This window comes from Crinia signifera, chromosome 6, assembly GCF_055691185.1.
Source record: "Crinia signifera chromosome 6, ASM5569118v1, whole genome shotgun sequence".
Classification (NCBI taxonomy): Eukaryota; Metazoa; Chordata; class Amphibia; order Anura; family Myobatrachidae; genus Crinia; species Crinia signifera.
In genome coordinates, this window is record NC_139222.1 from 234,592,533 (window position 1) to 234,618,835 (window position 26,303).

The 26,303-nt window shown below is 41.7% G+C and overlaps 1 protein-coding gene across 6 annotated transcripts in view; it reads left to right on the forward strand.

Moving 5' to 3' along the window:
• The window catches only part of BICC1 (BicC family RNA binding protein 1), a 234,576-nt gene that overhangs the window by 170,925 nt on the left and 37,348 nt on the right, over window positions 1-26,303 (forward strand). For 4 of the 6 annotated variants that reach the window (XM_083149106.1, XM_083149107.1, XM_083149105.1 and 1 more), the window contains 11 exons: window positions 1,106-1,264; window positions 10,777-10,830; window positions 12,738-12,932; window positions 16,136-16,387; window positions 16,649-16,780; window positions 17,822-17,996; window positions 20,554-20,715; window positions 22,748-22,944; window positions 24,436-24,574; window positions 25,461-25,617; window positions 25,709-25,868. In XM_083149106.1, coding sequence (XP_083005232.1) covers window positions 1,106-1,264; window positions 10,777-10,830; window positions 12,738-12,932; window positions 16,136-16,387; window positions 16,649-16,780; window positions 17,822-17,996; window positions 20,554-20,715; window positions 22,748-22,944; window positions 24,436-24,574; window positions 25,461-25,617; window positions 25,709-25,868 — 1,782 coding nt within the window. The remainder of the gene's footprint in view (window positions 1-1,105; window positions 1,265-10,776; window positions 10,831-12,737; window positions 12,933-16,135; window positions 16,388-16,648; window positions 16,781-17,821; window positions 17,997-20,553; window positions 20,716-22,747; window positions 22,945-24,435; window positions 24,575-25,460; window positions 25,618-25,708; window positions 25,869-26,303) is intronic. The other 2 variants (XM_083149110.1, XM_083149109.1) reach the window with 1 other exon arrangement.

Below are 26,303 nucleotides of genomic sequence, written 5' to 3' on the forward strand. Positions count from 1 at the left end.
GCGCCCTTCTAGGTAAAGAGTACCGTAATTACAAATCTTGTCTGGGGTAACAGCAGTTTACGTTTCAGTGCTAGTGTCTTCTGCCCCTCTATTAAGCAGGGTGTCCACATTTTTCTATTTGCTTGGGTATGTTTATTGTTGCTGCAGAAATGCTCTGGTCATTCATTGGCAGTGTAGTGTTCATTCTAGAACTCGCCATCTTGGAAAACCCATGCAGTTCCTCTTACCTGCCTGGTGTGTCGCTGTTTGCTGTAGTGCTTCTAGCACAGTGTGGTCTGTATATCTGCACTGATATGCAAACCAGACCTGTGCTAGAAACCACACAGCAGACAGCGACACCCCAGGCAGGGAAGAGAAACTGCATGGGTTTTCAAAGATGGTGGGTGCTAGAATGAACACTAGCAGTGCATAGTTACACAGTCACATACATTATTATCGTTTTCCTGATTTGCTGCTGAATAATGACAATTTTCCTGTCAATCATTCTCTAATACAATCAGCCAATTTAACCATTCAGCTGCTAACTGTCATTGTCCAAACCTAGCCTGTGACATGATAGAAGCCGATTGGCTGGTACTTTATCACTTTTCAAGGCTTAGTATAATTCCCCCAGTATGTGAGGCACCTGCTTACTTTGGAATATACATCCAGGGAATTCTGGGAATATTTGGCTTGGAAGTTGGCATGATTGCTGCAGCTTTTTGCTCTTCCAAGTGCATCTTTTATTTATTTATTTTTTTGCACCAATATGTATTTGTGTGTGCCGACACCACCTCTCTAGGTGGAGAGTTCCACAATTTCACTGCCCTGACCGTAAAAAGTTTTTTTTTCTAAGGGTATGAAATCTTCTTTCCTCTAGTCTAAGCTCATGCCCACATGTCCTATATTACCTCCTCAAAGCCAAAAGAGTGCATGACCGTTCCTTAAGCATGTCTCCCCCTAAACGTCTCTTTTCTAGAGTAAAGAATCCCAATTTGTCTAATCTTTCTTCATATCTTAATTACTCCAAAAGTTTAGATCATATGAATGTTTTACTTGGAAATGTCCATAGAGGAGAATATGTAATGTTTTTCTCAATATTCTGTATGCTTCTTATCTCTTCTAGAGCAACCGAGTCACATTAAAGATGGACGTCTCCCACACCGAGCACTCCCATGTTATTGGTAAAGGGGGCAATAACATCAAGAAGGTGATGGAGGAAACAGGTTGCCACATACATTTCCCAGACTCCAACAGAAACAACCAGGCAGAGAAGAGTAACCAGGTATATGTGATAGCAGGTGTAACCTTAGTCCTATGGGTTAGGTAGGATGCTGTTCCCGTTTATATAGAGGTGCCAGACATCTCCAATCACTTTGATTGTGCAACAGTTAAAATCTAATACTGCATAACTCATACCACTTTTATATCGCTTAGCTCGTTTGGACATGGCATTGCGATGTCTGGTACAACCTGGGTCCAGCGCTTTCACATTAATCCCAGATCGCCCAGTATACAGAGGGTGATCTGGGTTTAACCCCTCATAACCCGGGTCGAATTGCCAGGTTAGTCGACCCGGGTTATAAGCTCTGTGGTGCTTTCACACAGCACGTCACTAACCTGGGTCCGAGGTGCGATGCGAAAGGGACATATGAGGTATTGTATATCCTTAATTACCACAGCAGTAATCATGCAAATACGGGCCATAAATGATAACAATATTGGAATAGATGTATTAGGCAGTGATTGTCCTCATAGCACCTGGGTCTTCACTCCTGTAAGCACTGGAAAGTTCTGGTTGCAGAGCGAAGTCTGTAGAATTATGGGGCCTACACATGGGGCGACTGTGCGATCTGAGCAATGTAGATCGCTCGGCACACAGGGATGTGTCAGCGATGTGTGCCGAAAGTTCTTTCGGGGCCAGTGTTCTCCGCTGAGCACATTGGCATGACTGGCGATCTACCTAGATTTGTCCTGCATGCAGGATCTTAATAGCCCAGCGATAGCGACGTGCGAGGTTGTGCTTCGCTATCGCTATGGCCTGTACACATGGAGCAATGTGGGTCATTTTCTAAGCGAGCTAGTCAGATCGCTTAGAAAATGGGCTGAAATTGCCCAATGTGTAGGCCCCATAATGCACCTTCTGCTGTCTTATAGGACAGTGCAAGGTTTACAAAGGGGCAGATGTATTAAGCCTGGTGAGCCAATCAGCTGTGTTTGAAAATTGACAGGAGATGATTGGCTAGTGTGTTATCATCTTCCACTTTATACCAAGGCTTAATAGTTCTGTCCCCATGTTTCTTATGAAGCAGGGTATTGATTTTTGAAGTGTTGCAGCAATTTTTTGTTCTCTTAATATAAACTAAAATAACAATTGTGTTTTATGAAGTATTGAAACCAAGAGTAAAATATGTGGATTTGTTCACTTAAAATGGATACACTATAAGATTATCTGTCCAATCTCTCTGGCCATACATCTACAGATCGATTGTCAGATTGGGCTGGTTGGAACAAAAACCTGGTAATGGATGGGTGACAGTTTTTGGCAGTTTTCCAGCATTTCAAAGCAAATGGTCAACTGTCATTTGCTCTCATCCATTACCAGGATTTTGTTCCAACCAGCTCAATATGACAATCGATCTGTAGATGTATGGCTGGCTTTAGAATGGAAATCTTAAAATGTGAAGCAGCAAATGACAATCAACCATTTGCAACCAAAAGTGGGAAAATAGGCAAAAATGATTATCCGTATAAATTTGTTAAATTAACTGGATTTAACCAATTTAAAAGCCCATTTTGTCTTTTTTCCAGTGTTTGGAAACAAATTGTTAATAATTTGCTTCTATACATTACCAGATTTTTGGTGGATGGATGTTTTTTTGGCAAGATTTTTGGGCGCTGCTTATGGTATTCTGCTGCCCCACTGTCACAAAAGGGACTATTCCTTTAAGTCTTTGGCCTGAGCACCTAACAATTGGTGCCATGTTTAATTTAGCCACTGGTGTGGATGATCACACTGGACCGATATGGCAACCCAATGCCAAGTATACTCAAGCAGAGCATTCCACAACAACCATGTCAAAGACTTGAGGAAATCCGCAGCCGTTACATTACAGCGCAACGCTTACAGATTCAGACAGTCACAAATCGTAGCTATACAACTGTCGCACATCCATCTGAGAAGGGCAAGTTAGAAAAGTAGTTTTGTCCCTCCCAGTTTATTTATGGGAGTAAAGGCCCATACACACTGGGCGATTTTGAGCTGAAAGCCGCTCAAACTTTGTGTTTTGAGCCGCTTTCAGCTCAGTCGCCCAGTGTGTACGGCCCGGCGGTGAGCAGTGATGCGCGCTTCCGCATCATTGCCGGGAATGCCTTTAATCTGCTTGTATTACCAGCATATGAGCGGCTTTGTGGACCACTTTCCATAGCGCTGCGCTATGCAAAGCCGTCCGTCCCCTGCTGACAGTGCCGGGCAGGGGAAAAGCTGCTTAGTGTGAATGCACGGAGCAGCTTTCCCCCCAGCATTGACAGCGGTCATCGATGTCCATACACGTTGGGCAAAATCGCCCAGTGTGTATGGACCTTAAGTTGTTCATTCTGAGTGCGAAAGATGCTCTACCCAGGTTAGTAGCATGTGACTTGCTGCATCGGGGAGGAGGAGGGCTATTTGCCACTGCTAGTGCCACAGTGTGTGAGGCTACATCTGTACTTTGTCAGTTTACTGCTGTTAATAATGCAGGGGCTATATTTGACTTGTTTTATTATGGTAATTATCATTGGTCATGTTTATGTTCTAGTTTTTATGTGAAACTGTGTATGAGTAGGTAACCATTATGTAAATGATCACTTTCATTTACTACAACAAGAATTGTTGTGAAATGTTAACTCCCATGAATCCGTTCTATAAACCGTGCTGATCCTCGCCAGTACTCTTCTGGTCTTACTGTAGTTTAACATGCTTCAAACCCACAGACATTTGTAGCCTGAATACTTAACCACAGATTAATAGTTGTTCTGCACTGTGACCGTTTTTAGGTTTTCTGTGTTATTCAGATAATGGTGGTTTACATTTTTTCCCCTAAGCTGTTATTACATAAAATAGAAAAGTTCCCACTGATTGCAGACACAATAACTTTATATAACAAAGATAGCCCTGAGGAAATATATCAGGACCTTCTTAAATTGAGTAAAAGAGAGATTGAACTCCAGCTTCATGGACTAACCCTCTCACAGTACTACAAGGAACAAATAATCCCTAGGGGATTTAGATTGCATAACCAACCCACCCTGGGAAGGCATAACGATGAATTTTGTCTCAAATGGTGCAACATCCTTAACCGATGTTCACATGACCTAATGTTACTGGTCATTGAACAAACAGGCACCGATCTCACAACAATTAAAGGTGAAATTGCAGAACTGAAGCTCACTGAGCCGTTTAAAGCACTGCAAACCCCTGAAAATGACCAACTTGTGAAATTGGAAAAAGAACTTGACAAATTTAGGGATAATCTACTGAAATTCAAAAAAAGTAAGTACAAACAGGTCAAATTAGACTACAAGGAGAATAGAGTCTATACTTGGTTCTCTAGAAGCGAGAGCCGCAGACCCCGCCCACAATTCCGAAGGGGTGGTATCAGACGCCCCAACACACAATTTACGGATATTGAAAATTACTCCCAGACTTCGGCAAGCGATTCAGACGCTCCAGCTACTTCAGCCCAGGAGTCGCACTACCTGGCTCGTTCAGAGCGTCAAAGAAGGCCGCCAAAAAACCCCCTCTACCCACCCGCAGAGGTGGGAGTAAAAGAAAAAAGAAAGGGCAACAGGAACCAAGCGGCTCAGTGATCTATAATCTGTCTAAACACCAATTAACGGAAGCTGAAGTATCCCTCCTGAACAAGGGCTTGTCCTTCGTACCCACCCTCACCCAGGACAAGTTTAAGTGGCAAGTCGACCTATACAAGTTTGGCAGGCAACTCAGACTAAAGGACTACTTCTTGAAAAATCCAGCACCCCAACGCATAAATATGACAGAAACCAATACCAGCACTCTAAAAAGACCCAGCAAATTTGACCCCCCATCGTTGAACCCTTCGATCAACACCTTCATGAGAATACTCAAAAGGGACACCTGCCCATTTGTGGAAAAACACAAAATCTCATTCCACAACATTACCCTTGAAGAGAGAAAATCGATCAAAACCTTAAAAAATGACAAGGATCTGATCATTAGAGCTGCCGACAAGGGGGGTGGCATAGTACTGCTTGACTACTCCTATTATGTCAAAGAAGCCCTAAATCAACTTGCAGAACAGTCCTGTTACCTTCAACTTGAGCGTGACCCCACTTGGCAGTTCAAAAAAGAAATAGACAGTGTTATTGAGATTGGTGTCTGCAATAACTACATCAGCAAGGAAACTGCAGATTTTCTAACGCAAAAAAATCCCATAATTCCAATCTTATACACCTTACCTAAGGTGCACAAGTCGCTTGTGGCACCTCCGGGACGACCAATCATCTCAGCTAGGGGTTCATTATGCCAGCCCCTATCGCAGCTAGTGGATTTTTTTCTGCAACCAGTGGTCAAGCAAACGGAGAGCTTCATTGAGGACACCTCAGACTTCTTAAGAAAATTAAACACTGTAACCAACATCAGACCTGATACCCTCTTGGTTACCCTAGATGTATCCAGCTTGTACACCAACATCCCTCATGAACAGGGACTTGCTGCTTGCCGAGAGATCATCACCTCCAGCAGAGAATACAGTGGTCCGCCCATTGACTATCTTTCATTACTGATGAGAATTATTCTCAATAAAAATTATTTCCTCTTTTTGAACCGGTTCTATTTGCAACGCCAGGGGACTGCGATGGGGTCCAACATGGCCCCAGCCTACGCAAACCTCTTTATGGCGGCGTATGAGAACAAACATATCTATGGAAATTTACATTACAGGAAATTCATTAAGATGTATGTAAGATACATAGATGACCTGTTTCTCTTGTGGACAGGTGGTGAAGACAACCTGCTGGCTTTTGTCAATTACCTCAACCTGATCCCTGGCAGTATTCGTTTCACCATCAATTTCAGCCAAAAAGCCATCAGCTTTCTCGATGTCAGCATTACGCTTAAAGACTGTGCCATCTCTACCCAAGTATTCACAAAATCCACGGATAAGAACACATTGCTCCATGCTACAAGCTTTCACCCAGAAGCTCTAAAAAGAGGGCTTCCGTACTCTCAGATGCTCAGAGTATGTCGCATTAACTCAAACCCAGAAAGCTTGCCAGCAGCGCTGGATGAAATGAGCACGCGCTTCCTCACAAGGGGATACAGCAAGCAAGATGTACAATCAGCACGCCTGAAAGTGCACAACATCGATAGGAATGACCTATTAAAACTTAAACCAAAGAGCCATGAAGAATCTGACAACAGAATGAACTTCTGCAGCACTTATACCGTTGCTTCAAACCACATCAAGACCAAACTCAAAGAACATTGGCACCTTGTTGCCAGTGATCCTGTCCTTGAACCAATACTGAAAAAACCACCAAGATTTGCCTATAGGAGAGGCCCCAATCTAAAAGACTTACTAGTGGCAACAGACATTTCTGCCAACATTCCAAATGCCACCAATTGGCTTTCAAGGAAATATGGGGTCTACAAATGTTCCGGATGCACGAACTGCAAATTTATGGTCACCGGCAATGAGTTCAAGAATCCTACCAATGGACAAAAATTTAAAATCAATCACAAATTAGACTGTAATAGCAAGTTTGTTATCTACGCTCTCACATGCCCATGCAATCTAATCTACGTGGGTAAAACTACAAGGATGATTAAAGAAAGATTAGGACAGCACAGATCGTCCATCAAGAAATGTTGTGCAAACAGCAACGAGACGTTGGACCTCAAGCAACTCCCTGTGGCCAGACACTACCTGGAGAAGAGTCACAACATTACACACCTCAAATGCCATCTAATTGATCATATACCCCCACTCAGACGGGGTGGGGACCGTGACAGATTGCTGCTACAACGGGAATTACAATGGATCCACCGACTTAATTCCCTAACTCCGCATGGTCTAAATGAAGACTACAAAATGGGTTGCTTCATATGAACCCACCACACGCACAGTGCCTGAGTGCACTCCAATACTGGACTAACTGATGTTTCATCCCTCCCATAGTCAAGTATCAGCAGTTGCACATACTATAAGCCCATTCGCCTATACCTCCTAGATACAACACTGGCAGACTGGATTCCCCGCTGCTCTGGCCAGGTTGTTGCATCTTTTTAACTACATCTCAGACACATAGTCAAACAAGAGTCGACACCGCTGTGTGTCGCCGCCGTCTAATTGGTGGAACCTGCTGGACACCGCCGTGTGTCTAATTATGCAGTCTTTTGAGCTGAATTTATAATGACTTACTGTAGCACCTCCGAGTGCGATTATGCATATGCAAGTTCAACCAAAGCTGACACCGCCGTGTGTCAACATATATATTAGACTGTACTCACTGGACACTGAACTGCTGAATGTAGCACCGCCGAGTGCACCTTCTCTTTTTGCTATGTATCACAATTATATTAGATAACTTGAATACGACATCCCTATGATGGGATCATTATTACACTGTGAAAGATTTGTTACAAGTCTGCAATGAAGCGCCTCCGTGCGCTATGCTTTTAGATGTGATTACATTAGCACCTCTTCCGACAGACTCTAATGTTTGTCAGGGCAACTATGTTACCAGAGATGTATCACTCTGGACTTCAGCCGCTCATTGACATTATTTCCAGCGGTCCACTTGCACAATTAAGCCAATTACTACCTGTACACATGAGGAGTTCACCAATCAGGCGTCCGTGCAATTCATCACCTGCTATTAACTTGACAGCGCAACATCTCTACCCTGCGTGCACTCCGTTATCGGTGTTCCTGTCACATATAAGTTATGGTCATTTCACTCACGTAACTCACCTGGTGAATTTACTTCTGTACCCCGCTCTGCACCCCCGCACTCCTATCCCATTATTACAACCTCAAACGGCATGTAGCACAATCCAATAGGCATCACAGGGAATCCCCCATGACGCGACTCAGACCAGCCCTTTGTTGCTTAGCAACAGGAAGCTTTCAGCTCCGTGCGTGGTGCTGATTGACAGCGCACTTTGAACCCCAAGGCGGGTCTGGCGCCCTTTTCTATGATAAATACTGCCTGGTTTGCTATTGTGTTGTACCCCTGAGGAAAACTGGCGTGAGTCCAGTTGAAACAGACTGTCGGGTCTGTTTGATGTTGTATACGATGTTTGCCATGCTGTAAGCATCTTTCAAATACATTTTTCTTTTCTTACTACAAAAACGAGTGCTGGTCTGTCTTCTTCCCTCCTGTGAAGTTGGGTAAGTGCTAACTCTATAACAATTTAAGAAAATAGGAAAAAGCTGTATTTCTCCCATGAGTAAGTAGGGGCTGTCCCAGACCAAGGTGTGGTCTCTCTGCTAGTCTGTTCTCATTAGCCCGCTATCAAAGTAAGCGGTTGTTTACTCTCCCTTTCCATCTCTCTCACTGTGATAAATGTATCAATTATTTTTTAAGACACTAACGAGGCAATTCAGTTATTTTTTTTTGGGCAATCATTGAGGCAATCCGATCAGGTGCCCATAATTTTCGACATGGCAAAAAATTGATTTAGGTGCACAAAGCCTAAATCCTAAAGTCCTACCTGCGTTGCGAAAAGTTCCTTTTGGGCATCCAAATGCGATGCTTTCAAACATTCCTGCTTGCCACCTAAGCAAGAAAAAAATAAATATATATACTGAGCGCAGCCAACTAAAATCCCGTTATCTGGGTTTTTACCGCATTTCTGTATGCTCTAACCCCCCTCCGCAGTGTCAGCGCTGCGGAGGGAATCGCCAGCAAAAGCTGGTGATTCCCTGCAGATGCCTATGGGCTTCTTACCACAGCGCTGTGTGACTGATCCCTCCCAGCATGCCCTGCAGCAGGCTACGGCGCTCTGCGCATGCGCAGATGGACTCCCGGATCACAGACCCGGAAGTCCGGCACCGCATCGCAAGGGACAGCTCTTATCGCAAGAGCTGTCCCTTGCTTTAATAACCGCATATGTTAGAACATATGCCATTATTAATAATGCGATGGCCGGCGATAATGGGCAGCGGTTGTTACAACATCCTGCCCTGTAGCAATTAGATGTTTTATTTGTGCTTAGTGTGGTCCTGTTTTATTTGTTTTGACAGAGCTCTATTTTGAGGGATCTTTGCTGCAATCAGGTTACATTCAGGGACATTAAATAGAAGATAGTGATAGCATTGGCCAAATCGGCTTACACTAAATGTTTGCAGAACAATTTGTACATTCCAGCTGTATAATAATTGTGGTTGCTACTAGTGGTGAAAGCGTTTGAAGCTACTGTAAGGCAGTCGCATTTTCAGACACCCGTAAAAAGGTGACTTCCCTCTCCGTGCAGATACCAGTGCTATGGTAAGAGTAGAGGTGATCATACATTGTAAAGGGGTATACACACTGCGCAATATTAACTACCGATATTCACTGTATATTGCATATCGAACTGTGTGTATACAGTCAGTACTGCAAGAAGAAATACTGTGCAGGCAGCTCAGATTTGACTAGAAAGTGTACAGTCTAGTATGACCTATTTCTAGTATAGTCCAAAATCGGTCATGGGCAAAATTATAGTGTGTATAGTCCATATCGGTGCTTCTGTGCTCCGGGGAGTTCAAAGGAAATCGCAAAGTCATTATCGGTCATAGCCAATATCGAGCTGTGTGTCTAGACATTGTAGAGATCTTAAGGCAATCAGGTGTTGGCAGTATTGTCTATCATCCTCCATTTATATTCGAATTAGAACTTTTGTGTTCTACAGGAGGTTACATTTTTGGTTATGGTATAGCGGATCGAAGCTGTCTAGAATCTACCATGTTGTGGTCAACCACCCGTAGTCAAACCCATCTAGTTAGATGCCTAAATATAGTCAACGATGTCCCCCATTTTTTTGCTGCCAAATGTCACAGGGGTGGCTATGGAGACTGTATATGTGCACAATGTCCGCTCTAATGGCTCTACGCTTGGCACACTATTATAATCTCCCTTTATGTCCACTTGGATAGTAAAGTATGAACCACGTCGACCTGGGACATTCAGCACCAAAAAAACATGTTGACCATGTGACCGTTGCTCTGATGCTGACATCTAACTTCCATAACTGTTGATGTAGACGTGGTCAACTATCTTTAGGCATCTAACTAGACCGGTTAGACTAAACATGGTTGTCTATAACATCGTAGATCTGTTGACCAGATACCATATGTTTAGGAAATGATATGAGAAAATGGCTCAAATAAAATTGTGGGTTGGTTGGCAGATCATTTTGGTGAAATACTATTTTATCAACCATTATGTATATAGAGCATGCTTGCCTACTCACTCAATGCCCTGAAAACTCCTGAATTTCAGAGACCTATCTCACAATTTCACAGAACGATCTTTAGCATATGGGACCAGCCATCCCATATCCTGTCCAGTGAAGATTTGTAGTGCAATGCTGCATTGCCCAATGAGGATTCAAGATGACTTGATGCATTGTCCAATTGTGCTTGGTGACCCAATACTCTGGAACACTGCAACAGAGAATGTTTGCTCTTACAGCGCAGCCCCTGAGGAGCTTACCTTGGAAGTTCTATGCCACACAAACACTTTTGACGGAAGCTGATAATAATTAGTAATTATATTGTCCATCCCATTTTGCAGGTATCGATTGCAGGACAGCCCGCAGGTGTGGAGTCTGCCAGAGTACGAATAAGAGTAAGTATTCATGTTTGGCCACGTGACCAGTAATTATTGTGGTTCCTTTCACTTTTTTAAAACAAGTTTTTACATTGGTGACATATTTGTTTTCTTGTTTACTGCTCTGCCATCTGATTTTCAGATGTTGCATGTTTTATAATCTATTATGGCCTGTATTATTTTTTATTTTTTTTGTTCTTGGCTGAATACCATTGCGCTGTGTTGGAAAAACTCCTATATTATGGTTTGGATGCTTCAGTGACATATTTCAGGTTTTCTTCATTGCTTTGTGGTTTTCCGCTCATCAGTCTTTGAAACGCATTATGATTTTTGTAGCCCAAACTACCACCTTTCGGCATGCAGCTATTCCATTCATCATTTATTACTGTTCGCCTGATGAATACTAAAATATACACGCAGGTAGAAGTACTGAAAGATGATTTGCTCTAAGAGCTGGCGTTTATGTCCCATGTAAAATCCCTTGGACATATCCGATTCAGCGCACCACTTTCAGATTCTAGTTAAGAAAATCTGCAAGAACAAAAATGTATTTGAAAGTCCTCTTTAGTAATGTATTTTATGATTTTTACAAAATTAGTGTAAAGGCATACACACGGGGAGATTTCAGCCCCATTTCTAAAGGATCTGACTAGATCGCTTAGAAATGGAGCAGTGATTGCTCCGTGTATGCCCTGCATGCAGCGATCGTGATGCGTGGTCCCGAGCATTGCGATCGCCCGCAGCAAAAGCCAGTGCATTCCTACTAGATCGCGGGGCTTTGCCTATTAAATAGGCAAAGCCCCGCTCAGCACACAGAATCGCGATATGTGTGTTGAGCGATCGTGCTTAAGCCCGTATGTTTTTGCAAAGCCTCAGTGGTGCACTTATCAACTTATCAGGGTTGCTATTCTCATCCGGGCTATCCTATTACCCGTGATCATGGATCGCGGGTAATAGGATATTGCCCTTTTTTGTGCAAAGCGAATGCACTATCAGTAGGAAAGTGCAGGGGAAGAGATGCTTGGTGTAACAAAAATCACATTATTTAATGAAGACAGAAGGGCAAACTGTGATGTCTTGTAGTGCACTGAGGGTTGTCGTGTCAGTTTCCCACGGATACAAGTGACTCCATTACTTTATAACATTATTTTGGTTTCTGCATTTAAATTCCAACAAGAAAATTTATAGATAGATACAGTATTTAGAATTTGTAAATATTAATAAAAAGTTAATCACGCCATTTTTTTTCTTTTGCTGAGTGTTTATACACGTCACATACTACTGTAGTGATGATTTTGGCATCAGGAAAAGATGAAATCCTCCAAGGTCAAACAACTTCTGTCCTCTGTTCAATTCCTGGTCTAACCCAAGTTGCAGTGTCATAATTTTGGTTCCAGCAAAGTGTTTCAAATTTGTTTGGCAAAGGCTTCAGTCAACAAGAACAGATTTTTTTTATTACTTTTTTTTTGTACAAAGTGGCTCATTAGCCCAGGAAATATTCATAATAAAAGTGGGCTAGTGGCTGTGTCCCAACCAATGGCCTCCAGATTTAAGTGATAACCATGCCTGAGTACAGATGGTTCAATTAAAATAATGAAGGTACTAATTGAGCCACCTGTGCTCAAGTTTGACTAGCCTTGAAACCTTATAGACCTTTAAGGACCATGGTAAGGAACCTTTGCTGGGTAGGATGACCATCTTTGTTGTTTCAATGTGTTAACTTTAGCAAATTCATCAAGATGGCAAACCTTATTTGCAGGATTATTTTCTAAGCGATTGATGATAAAATATCGTTTTATATTCTAAAATACCATTTCCCTGACATTGAAACCACAGACGCTCCATTTATATAAGATTTATTTTTTGTTTATTAATGGAAGACCGATAAATATGGTTGCAATAATAAGTGTCTGGTTTTTCCGCAGGAGCTGCTCCCTTTGGTTTTGATGTTTGAGTTACCCATAGCTGGTATTCTGCAGCCCATTCCAGATCCAAACTCCCCCACAATCCAGCACATCTCCCAAACCTACAACATAACTGTCTCCTTCAAGCAGCGCTCTAGAGTGTATGGTGCCACGGTTATCGTAAGAGGTTCCCAAAATAACACCAGCGCTGTTAAGGTAATTTTCTGCTACACATTTTCAGAAAATGATACACCAAGGACGTATTTCTAATCGAGCCCTCTGTCAGCGGCTAGGTTCATTTTGCAATCACGATTATGTTTTTCCAGCTGTGAAACAGCTCATCCTGAAAGAAGAATTTCAGAAAGGTATAGCGAAAGTTCATATTTGTCTCTCTAGTACGGGTGCGTGGCCCGGTTCCAGCTCTAATGCTTGGAAGTTATACAAGGCATCAGCATTTTAATGAAATCAATCTCCTGGCATTCATAAGATGCTAAATGCTATGTCATGCTGAACTGCTGATTCAGTGGAACTTTTTCCCTCTACCAAAATTAAAATCTAATTTTATTTATTTTTTAATGGATTTAATATGGTTGGTCCAGAGATTTAGCAAGTATGGGGATTTAGCAAACAGCTGCATGCCTGATCTCAAACGGAGCCTCATAATTGTTGTACCATGGCGGACTATTCCAAAATGCCAACTTATCTGCAGTGGTTATTAAAAACAAACATGTACGTTATTGAAGATGGTTGGCATTTCACTATTTTTATGCAGTGAAAGTCACGTTTTTTAAATTGATTTTTTAAGACTCTTGCTTCAGAAGACTATAAGATCATAACCACTTTTCCTGCTGTGTATGAGCTATATGTCTGGGTGATGCCTGACTCAACCACTTTTCACCCCTTTTGTCTCCATCTCTATACTCTTTCCCCCCCCCTTCACAAACACATATGTGCACTCTGTCCCCTTACACGTTTCCCAGACCCGATTTCCCCCTTTTCAACATTGCCCCAAATTTTTATTTCCCCCCAACATTTTCTCCTTACCACTCCTTCTCTCTCCATGGCTTCTCTATGACCATCTTTGAGCACTCTTCTGTGCATCTCCGATGCACTGAATGATGGTCTGAAGTCAGACCCTTCCCACTAGTATTTCAATGTGATGACATTGTTTTTTTTCCTGCACTCTATATTATATAGAAACTACACTGAAGACGACAAACAGTATCTAGATAGAAAATGTGTTTTTCCTCTAAAGATTAAGTTCAGATGTTTGTCTATTATTGAAAGAGAAATCTTCCAGCTACTTACAGTACATTTGTGTATTCTGTAATGGGTGTTAACCAGTAAATCCGTTACACCTGTTATAAAAAGTACATAACTTACGTATTCCGTATGTGACCGTGCTATTACTGTTGTTTGTATGTGCGTAGAAAGTGTTTAATGCTCATGAAATGTGGCCCAAGGTTGTTTTCGCTGTGCACTTTGTATACATTCCAGATTCATGCACAGCTCCTACGTAAAACCAAATTCCTTCTCACTTTCCCCTTTCTCCGATGTAACTTTCACAGGCAATGCTGGGAGGTCTCCAGTGACTTTCTCTCATTTTAGATTTATATATATATATATATTTTTTACATTTCCACAACTAAGTTAGTCATATAAACGCTCTAATGCCTTCACATCCAATAAAAACGTAAAACGGCTATGATCTTTGCAATATTAAAAAAAAATACTATGTAAACAGTATAGTTTCCTCGAAACTTCAACCTAGTCTCATTCTATGTAATTACAGTATGTAAAGATGTTACAGATGTTGAGGCTCTCAATGATAGAAATGCAACAGAATCCTTTGGCATGTTTTTATAGAATTGTATATTTTATATTTTCTTAGAAAAAACACCCGTTGTGTTTATGCAACACATTTTATTGCTGTAAGCCTCAAAATTTAACATTAGTAAACACTCCTTAATGTGTAAGTACAGTACATGTATTTAATATTAAGTCCACTGTTAAGATTTTTTTTCGTGTGGTAAATTGTGGAAAATAGGCCTCAAACAGAGAATTCTGCAAGTGTAGTCCCCTATTATACACTGTCGTAATTTTTTTTTCTCTTTTTATGCTCAGATATAATGTTTGTATAACTTTCCTATTCTGCGGTCAGCTGGCCTTAGCTAGTGCACTTTTGTCATTGTCTGTCCACCTGCCATGTCACTATCCCAGCAGCAGACTCTGGATGCTGTATGGCAAGACATTTTAAAATGGCAGTATTTTCAGGGTTGTCAAGGGCTCTAAATGCTTCTTTATTAGATTGAACATATCTCTGTGACTGGTAGTGACCTTTTACTGGAAGTACTTCCTGTCAGTCACAGACACTACATGCAGTCCTACTCTGAGGTGTTTCCTCCCACTGAGACTGCCAGACCGGAAAAGTGTTTCTTCCCTTTGGGCTGCAGCTGATGTAGTTAGAAGAAGCTGGAGTTGTCTGCGCGGCCACTTGCAGATCCTCTACTCAGGAGCCAGATTCGGCTTCTATCTCCTCTCTGGGTAACGGCATAGCGGGAGCCCCCCTACAATAAATGGCTGCCACTGTCTGTTACTTATACTGTACCTAGGGAAAGTAAGTGAACATTGCCAAGATCGAGCATAATTGTCATGCAAAGCTTGTTTGGGTACTTGTGTAGTTTCACGGCGCCAGTATGGCTCCGTGCGTCTGAGTCCCCTTGTGGGGCTCGGTGGCTCGCTACGCTCGCCACACTATTTAAAATCAACTCCATGCCAACATGGATAGTGGGGGTATGAACTATCCATGTTGGCATGAAGTTAAGTTACTTTTTTTAACATAGTTTGTGGCGAGCGTAGAACCCGGAAGTAGCACGGCGCCATGCTGGTGCCGTGAAACTACACAAGTACCCTTGTTTGTATAAGCTTTGCAAATGCCACGGAAAAAAGTGGATCTTAATTCATCATCATACAGTATATAAAAATTTTAATTTAGATTAAATTGTCCTTTATCGTGAACAAATATTTTATGTTCCTGTGCGACCTGCATTGTACCTCCAAAATACAGGATAACAAGGTTTTGTCTGCACAAATGTGCCCATTTTATGCGCTTTTTTTTTTTACAATGATATGACCTGAAGACAAAGTTTACTGTACAGTTCGAGGACCAGTAGGTCTTAACTTTGTGAAGGCTTCAATATTGTAAGTTGCAAAATACAAATCGGATCCCTACTGTTCTTGTGGGCTGCTGCCTTTGCTACTTGAATAGCACCAGGGGATTAGCAGACCACTGTAGATGACCATGGCTAATTGAACCCCCCCCCAATAGCGGTCATCCTGCTTCTGTTGGACCTCAGTTGTATTTTACATTTCGGTTCTGCGTGTTGGTCTGATCACACCTCCTTATGATGTTTTGATAGGAAGGTACGGCACTGCTGCTGGAGCATCTTGCTGGTAGCCTGGCCAATGCCATTCCTGTCAGCACACAGCTGGACATTGCTGCTCAGCATCACCTCTTTATGATGGGCCGCAACGGTGGCAACATCAAGCATATTATGCAAAGAACAGGTGCACAGATCCACTTCCCAGATCCCAACAACCCCCTAAAGAAGTCCACGGTCTACCTCCAAGGCACCATTGAGTCAGTCTGTCTTGCCAGGCAATATCTCATGGTATGTATACAGTAGTAATGGGTAAATCTCTTTACTTGAATTTAATCCAAATGCTTGTACACCATATGTGGTTTATGAGGATGGTGCTGATATGAAGGGTCGTGACTTTAACAACAGCATTCAAAGTGCATATTTCTTTTATGTTGGAATAGATGTATTATCTACTATATAGAAATAAATGTGATATTGGTTATATAGAAATAGAGGTACAGTAATATCTATTTCTCTGTTGTGGTTTGGTAATGTGTATCTCTTCCCCAGGGCTGTCTCCCTCTTGTTCTGATGTTTGACATGAAAGAGGAGATTGAGGTAGAACCACAGTATATTACCCAACTCATGGAACAACTAGATGTTTTCATCAGCATTAAACCAAAGCCAAAACAGCCAAGTAAAGTAAGTTTCTTGTTTTAAAATCCACATAATCCAGTTTTCTACCTGTATTGCAGCCTTCAGCTCTGGTACCCATCCGGTGTTTTTGCCAATTTGTTACATTCATCTGGTACCATTGACTGACTATTACTGAATCACTAGAGACATCTGTCACTGGCCAAGGGAAGGGTAAAAGCCAGAACCTCTTTGGCTGAGCAAAGTTAATTAGTTGGATCCTGTGGTACTAGTGCACGTAACAAACCTCAGGTCTGGTGGAGAAAGGGATCACTCTAAATAGTAGACTGGCAAGAGGGCAACTATCATCCCCCCCCCCCCATATGTAATCTCGGGGAGATGACTGGGTGCTTGTGGGCAGCATGGATGGTGTAATGGTTGGCATTACTGCCTCACAGCAACGAGGTCATGGTTTAGATTCCCACCATGGTCCTAACTGTGCATTGTTTGTATATTCTCCGGGTGTTTGGGTGGGTTTACTCCGTGTACTCCGGTTCCCTCCCACAATCCAAAAATATACTTTAAATTAAAATGAACCCAAGAATGAATGTGTGTGCGTGTACATGTGGTAGGGAATATAGATTGTAAGCACCACCGGGGCAGGGACTGATCTGAATGTTCAACTATTGTCTGTAAAGCACCACGGAATATGTGTGTTCTATGTAAGAAACCATAAAGAATACATTTGTCATCTGATCACAAGAGAGAAGACGCACAGAATTTTATTTTTTACTTTCAACTAATATAAATGGTACTATTTAAAGTTTACCATGGCAACCACAGACACAATATGCTCTTGCCACCCACCCTTTCCTCCTTCTCTGACAATTTTTTGAAGAGTCTCTCTGGCTTAGAGATCAGGCTATACACTCATTGTGAATATGCTTGACAGCTGAAACTAATATACAATTTGAAAAGGAAACAGCAAGTTGCAGGAGAACATCCTGGACAAATGTTTGAGCTTATCAGGTTCAAAACATGCTGCTTCAAATTGTTATATGCATTATGTGAGATTGGAGTTTTTAATTCTGATTTGTACTTTTATTGCAGTCCGTAATTGTAAAAAGTGTGGAACGAAATGCCTTAAATATGTATGAAGCCAGAAAATGCCTTCTTGGACTTGACAGCAGTGGAGTGGCCATTACAAACCAGTCTACATTGTCTTGCCCAATGCCCTTCCATGGACTGGATATCCTAACAGCAGGTTTGGGACTTACTGGATTAGGTAAGTTGTATATAGTGCATTACACAAAATGTTTTCCAAGGTATTTCTTAATATAAGTTAAGTTATTTTTATAATGCTTGTTTGTTTAGCTTTGCTCAGAATGTGAAGCCTGAGATGGAACACAATTGTATTTACCTATTTACATGCATAATGAGTGACAGGCACATATAAAAGTCCTATGCATATATGCCACCTGACAATGACAGAGGTTCAAGCTGCAAAGTTCTGCTTTGCTTCCTGGGCACCCAGTCATTATATAATGTCCATATGGAATGGTTTGTGGCCTAACCAGATATAAAAAGATCTGCTACCAATAAATAGCTTTTCCTTACAGTATCTGGTCGAATGGTCAACAGAAACCATCTCAATGTTCATCATTTCAATGCAATGTTGCCTTCATAATGTTGACATGAACCTTGTGAAACAATCAACAAGTTCACAATGTTGACCTCTGAATTGTCACCATGTGAAATGTTGACTTATGGAGGATGCCGATGGTTAGGCTGCAGGGGGTTGCGTGAGAAATACCCACCAGGGCGCTGATCTCCAGATGCCTGCATCGGAACTGATCCTTCTGTAACTGCTGGGACCCAAAAGAAGATGCCGAAGTCAACCCTGCCACAGGGAGAAGATAAAAACACTAGACCACCAGGGATGGCTTGTCAACAGTAATTAATGAGGAATGACGACCTGATAACTGGCGTTATAATGGTTGACAAGGAAAAAAGGAGGTTTATATAAACCAATATATTGTATATTTTGAAAAACAAACCAAGTAGTCCACAACAGAGGTTCAACCTTGTGGATATGTGATCCAACTATCTTTTGCTGTATATCTGGATGGATCTGTGTTGCTGACGCTTTACAAAATGTCGACCCAAGCTTATGGCCGACATGAGTTTTTCGCGTGTATTATTAAAAAGGTGCATTTTTCATACTTACACGACATATATCGACATAGCCATCAAAAACGTGGTTAACTCACATCGATCTTATTCATGTTGACCATAAGCTTGTGTCCTTGACCTTGGTTATGTCTGCCATTTCAAGGTGTCGGCCATTAGTGGTCCACCTAGTGATTGTAGACCTAGACATTGTCTAGCACAGTGGTAGCCAACCCTAGCCCTCGAGAGCTACCAACAGTTCACATTTTCCAGACAACCTAGCTGCTGCACACTGATACATTTTAAAAGATACACAGATGGAGCTAATTAGCTCACTTGTGATTCTGTGAGGAGACCTGCAAAACATGCACTGTTGGTAGCTCTCGAGGACTAGGGTTGGCTACCCCAGGTCTAGCATCTATACCGTAACTGCTTATTTTACTGATACATTATGAAAGTTGGTCCTCCCTTATGCCAATGAGGATTTAAGGCGAAACTCAGTCAATCTGCACTGATAGCTGCTGTAATTCAGGGTATTTTAAAATATATTTTTATGAAACACAATTTCAAAGAAAGTCACTGATTCCCAGCTTCTGTTATGTTACTTACGCTAGCTGTGTCTGCTTAGTATAAGAAGCTGGAGGAAATGTACCATAGATAAAGTATGTGATACTAAGTACTATATTGAAAGGGATTCTTATCCTATATATTGTAGACTTTCTTCTATACCTGAAAATGTGCCGTGTCCATTTTAATTGTTTTGTTTCAATAAAATCAATACTAGGTTTGTTGATTAGGTGGGTTGTATGATAATAATAAGGTACCCATGAACATTAACAAATGTATTTGCAAATAGTCTCAAATTATTGCATGATATGTTAGAGTTTAATGTGAAGATCAAATATTTACAGTTACAGATGTGTCCTCATACATCTTTGATGCAGTCACACCAAACAGCCCCTCATCATGTCGTGTGGGACTTCATTTTTTGTCAAAAATGTCTTGGTCTCAATGCAACTAGGACACACAAGGAAACTGCGGATTAATGTGATATGACACTTGTATATCTGTGTGCAGCTGAGTCTCTGGATCTATACACAAAGTGCTACAATGCAGCAGCCGCAACTTTATCCCAATACAAGTTTGGTTCTGCTCTGTATACAGATATAAGACCATACATTTATCTGAGGTATTGCATGCAGCCTCTCATGCGATACCTCTTTAACTGCTCGCCGTGGAGCCGCCTTACATCATCCTTTAGCATACAATTACGTACAGCACTTGCAGTCTCTGGTTCCAATGCGCATGTGACCGCGGTTCAGAATTGGCGGTTAGGCACATATGATTCTGCCACTTTTCACCTAATTTTTTTGTTTTTTTGCCTGATGCATTGGAATTAGGTGAAAAGGGCTCAAGTCGTATAAGTGTATGTCCAGCTTTAGTCACACACGTTTCATATATCAAATGAATTAGCACAGTCTCCGCATGCGTCCTAGTCTCAGTGCATTGCAACCAAGACGTATATTTAGCAAAAAGACATCCGGTGTCCTAGTGGCTAACTCACTCCTGGTATCTTCCGCTGCATATTGTATTTAGAAAAGATATGAGGGCACATCCGTAACAGTCGAATGTGTTTAACGTAATGAGGTAAAGTAATAGTGTTTCTCCTCCAGGTCTCCTGGGCCCCAGTGCTCTGTCAATGAATTCATCTACAGCACAAAATACTTTGCTAAATGCCCTGAACAGTACGGTCAGCCCACTGCACAGCCCCAGTTCTGCTGCACCTAGTCCAACACTATGGGCAACTTCATTAGCAAACGCCTCTAATGCTCCAGGTAATTCTGACTCTTACAGGAATTCAACTTTTGTCAAAAACAGATATTTGTTGTTGTTAAGCTGCCTTTAGTGAACCGTTTACAGCTGTTGCAGTTTTTTTTTCTTCCCATAAATGTAGAACACTAAATGGATGCTTAAACTCATAGGGCGTTATTCAGTGTCTGTCGCTGTTTACGACAGGGGAGATCTCAGCAATCCCACCTATTCAATGCTGCCATTTCTGACAGCATTGAAGGCGGATTTAGACAGACTAGATCTGACTTTAAAACAAGTCTGATCTGTTTGGTCTGAAACAGCTGTGGATTGTCAAATTCACGGCCGTTTCTTAAGTCCCATGGCCGTTTTTGACAACACGCCCACTTTTCGACACTAGACAGGTAGAAAGTTGAATACCGCCTGTTATGTTGCAGGCGAGCAGAGCGGAAACTGGGCGGGATTACGAATGATGCGACGTTCCGACAGTCCGAAACCCATATTAAGTACCCCCTACAGGCTGCATTAAACAAATTGCACTTTTTTTGTATCTTCCAATAATGTGGGGGTTTTTTTGTGGTGAATTTACTAAAGTTATTAAAAATGGATTTTGCTATTGCATGCTAGAAGCTGACTGATTGGTATGGCAAGAAGAATTAGTAAATTTACGCTTAAATATTTTAGGCAGCCATGATTCTGGCTGGTTATGGTGAAGAACAAATAGTTAATAAAGACAAACACAATAGTAGTGGAACAAGAAAATAATAAACCCAGATTAAATATTTACAGATTCATTTAACCTGACATACAGATACATTGTGATGAAAGTGGCCTTTAAGATGGAAAACAGAGAAAGCGTAGGTTTTATCCTGGATCGATGAAAAATTATAAAGTTTAAAAAAAGATGTACTTTTATACTGATGGTTTGCCAATGTGAATTCCAGTAAATGAGCAAATCCTAAATCAGATGTTTGCATCCAAACAAAATGTTTTTGTTTTGATAATCTTCATTTGCTTTAAATCTAAAACCTTCAGACTAATGAAAATTGGCAACAAATTTGTTTAAAAAAAATCATATATCAAGGCAAAGTTCAATTTTTTTTTTTTTGAAACCCACAAATAGGTTTCTAAATGAATTGCAGATTAACTTGTGTAGAATGATTGACCTGTGTTTTGTTTGACATTCCTAAAGTTATGTGCTTTCCATTTCGATATGCCTCTCTGGGTTTAGACTTAATTATTGGTTGCACTTCTGATCCATCCTGGGAAATTTATTTTTTTGACCAATATTCTCTTTAGAATGGAAAATAGCATTAAATTGCCAAAAAAGTCTGCGATCCAGGTTTCTCTGAAAACAAGAAAACGTTTTGTAAAGTTCAGCCTCTTGATGGCCGCGTTCTTGATGTAGGGGAGAGGCACTTCTGTGTTTTTGGTGGGTTTTTTTTTTCCAGAATGGAAAATATTTTCTTCTACTCCAATATCCAAAAATGAAGTTCGTTGTTTATTTTATGCCAATGCTAAATAGTCGTAACTTTATGGAGAATTTTTATTTGTATTATTTATCCAATGTATTAATGGACACCAACTTCTTTACCATTGTTCCAAAGCTGCTATTATGAAAAATAAGTCTTCAAATAGACATGGCCTAGTTCTAATTAGGATGAACATTAGAACCAGGTTATATTCTGGACTGGGTTGGTCCTTTTGCACGGAATGCTCATTGCAACTGCACTGTCTGCCCTGTTTCCATATTTTCAGGTCCTGCATTGTTCTACAGTATGTTTAGTTTCCAATTTTCATTGAGTTAAGTACAGTATTTGCTGCATCGCAAAGCCAGCAATGTCCATGAAAACTGTATATTTTAGATCAGGTCAAACTAACCTTTTATGAGGGCACGGTCAAGTCTTGTTGACTCTTATTAAAGTGAGTAGGTTTTTCTTGTTTATACAAGGATAGTACTGTTCTCATCCTGGATATTAAAACAATATGCACAATTATCATTTAACCCTTAGTTCATTATTTCTTTTTTTTTTTCTTTTTACTTTATTTTATCTATAGGCTTTTCTGCTATCCCACATATGATGATGCCATCTGCTGCACAAGCCACATTAACTAGCTTTCTGCTATCTGGGGTACCCAACTATAGCCAAAATACCCCATCTCCACCTCCGGGACTGACACCAGTTGATGTGCATATGAACAGCATGCACTCGGAATGCAAGAAAGTTACTTCTGCTTTAAACGGTCACGTGAAGGTAAGTGTTCACCAGCACCCAATGTTATAATCCTGTATTAGGTCCGCGCCTTCTGCTAACATTGTGTAATTGGAAGTATGGTTCTTCTTGTACAATTTGCTTTATGGACTTGATTAATCCGCTGCCTCCTATTTCCCTCACCTTGTTTTCAGGTAAACATGCTGCAGTACTTTGTTGCACACCTCTTTCTTGATGAAATGTGGTTCTTTGCTCTAAGCAGCAGAGACATTGTTAGAACGCATCAGACATGGCTTTAATGATGTGTAGTAGTCACGCTTTGTCCCATGAGAGACTGCTGGCGTTAGATGTCTCTTTTTGTGCCCCCCCCCCCCCCCCCATTTTTTTAAATTGCATGTTCTTACAGCCCCCTGGCATTTGTGACCACTATGGCATTTCACGAACAGGGGACATGGTCACATCTTACAGGGTCTGGCCTCGCGGCATGTCTCCTTGACTCTGTATGCTTGGAGGGTAACCAGAGCCTGTATTGTGTGGCCGGATCGGCCTATGAGACCCTCAGCCCTCCTGGTATTTGGCAGATGGGCAGTTCAGCCCTGTTAATCACAACTAGGACATACCAGGAGACTGTGCTGTTTAACTTTCTAGTCAGCACATCAGAGTCTCTGATACTGTATATAGAGTGCTACAATGTAGCTGCCACTGCTTTTTTCCAATACAAGTTCTTTTGTGCTCCATATACAGACTCGGGGATAGTTGTATAATGCCCACATGTATCGTGGGTGTAACAATTCCGGCTTTGCATCTTTTTTCTGAGTGAAGCAGGAAGCCACATGGACAAGATCTTGTCTGCCAGAGCAAGGGAGTGAAAATTGCCCCATCCAGCGAACCCCGCTACAGCCCACTAGGCTGATGTGCTGTCTCTCACCCCAGCTGACTCCACTGGGCATGCACAGTGTCTACTGTACAGCCCAGAGCCAGCCTACACTACAGCCAGGGACAGAGCTGTCCCTACTTTGGTGTATGGGTAGGTGTCGCAACAGTCGGTGCTACTGATCGTTCATACATATCGTGTGCCCACATCACTGAGCACACTCCCCTGCAGTTAAACATGGGGATAAGCGCTATGGGCGCACAGAATGGCGCTGATACTACTTTTCCACTATAATAAACCTTCATACATCTAACCCTCCATCACAAACCGTATACAAGTGTCATATATCAAATGAATTGAGTCGTCTGGTGTGTCCTATTAACATCACATTGTGACAAAGATACATTTTAGCTAAAAAGAAAAAAAAAAGCCTATTGTGGCTACATGTGTAAGGGCACATCTGTATATGTACAAATAGTGGTGAGAGCCTGTTCTCTGTGTGTTCTATGTAGACAATCGGAAGTTCCTGCAGAATGTATATGAAATAGGCAAGTAACTTTTGGTGTTAAATTGGCGTTCATTGCTGTCATGGTGAAAACCTTCTACTGCTGCATGTATCCTTCTAAGTGTGTACCCTAATATAACTTTTACTATTGCAGTCTTCCAATATGAAATATGGCACAATATCTGCATCATCTCTGGGAGACAAAGTGATCAGCGCGCACCTACCGGAGTCATCTAGGCAATCAAACAACCGCAGCTCACCTGACCAATCAGGCACCAAGTCTGATTCAGAAGGTGCGACAACAGTTCTATTCGTTATCCTCCTCCTTCCTCTTTCACAGGTCTCCGTCCTAAGTCACCAAATTGTATCAAACACTCCTCCTGGTTCTCAAAGCCTTGTTTTATATATGTGATTCGTACAGCCAGCGATTTGAGCTTTCCAATTTTTGCATATCTTTAATAGCCACAAATAGACTTATGCTGGGTACACACCAGGACGACTAGGGCCCGATCCCCACAATCTAGATCCAATTCCGATCAATTGGATGTAGATTGTGTGCTGATTGGGCCCTTTTCTGACCTGGTGTGGACCGATACCGATCCGATGCGCGGTCCCGCGGGTCGGTCGTTATTGAGATCCTACCTGCTGCAGGTAGGATCTCAATGACGACCATACAGCCGGGTGCGGGTCGCCATCGGATCGGACCCGCTCACGGTGCACATCGTGAGCGGGTCGTGCCCCCCCGTGTCACCGTGAGCGGGTCGGACAAGACACTGACGACCCGCTCACGATGTGCATCGTGAGCGGGTCGTCCTGGTGTGTACCCCGCATTACAGGCAGATGCATCAGAACTTCTAAAGAGCACGGTGAAGTTGCCATAGCAACCTGACTCTACAACTGTTCTTTTTCTAGCATATTATTTAAAATGTTATTTATAATTTGGTAGCTGTGGAAAACTTCTCCAGCTTAGAAGGTTTCATACATCTCCTGCTTCATATTTTGTGGCCATAATGTATGAAATAATAATTTAATAATTTTATAGGTAACAGCTGGATCATCACTAAATTCAGAACTATTGCTGATGATTTTTACCAAACCTCTAGTAGCGATGGATGCCTGCCATTTCTATTTGACTCATGTTTGTAATATTGTTTATTTTTCATATTTATTATTTTGCAGGATGTAATGACGCATTTGTGGAAGTAGGGATGCCAAGAAGTCCGTCCCATTCTGCAAATACAAATGAACTCAAACAGATGCTAAATTCTGCCAAAGTACCCTGTGCTAAGAGACAAACCATGGAACTACTACAAGGCACAAAGAACTCACACTTACAGTAAGTTCAGACTCGGTGTTCTTCTTACGTTACCTCTGAGAACACAAATCCTAGTTGCTGTAGCCTAATGCTGCTTACTTATTGCTTACAGTAGTACAGAAAGATTACTGTCTGACTCAGAGATGAGTTCTCCTGAAGGTCCAATCACAGACAAGAAGGCTCCAGGAAGCGAGCGAGCAGCGGAAAGAGCAGCGCAGCAAAACTCTGAGAGAGTCCGACTTAATTCACAGTCCTCTTATACAAATGTGCAGGTAATCCTCGTACCCTGGCTGGGATGGAAAAAAACCCTACCCTAGTGGGCAGAATAAAAATAATAGTGCAAAGCATTGAGCAGCATTCACTGTAACAGTATACATTTCTGAATATTTTATTACTCAAAAAACATAGGCAACTAACCAAGGGCATCCTTTTCCCCAATACCTGCACTTTGTGGGTGTTATGCTGAGGCATGCAAAGCATATTCCCCAATAAGCAGCCGCCAGCCCTGCGATAACACATGGGATCGGGAGCTTATCTAAGATCCCATGTGTTTTCGTAAAATATCGGGTCCGTTTTCGGGCAACAAGAACAACATCTAATTGGATACCGCAATAATGACATTCGGCATAGGACACAAACACCACGTTAAGGCCAAGGTGAGAATAGAACCCATGACCTTAGTGCTGTGAGGCAGTAATGCTAACCAC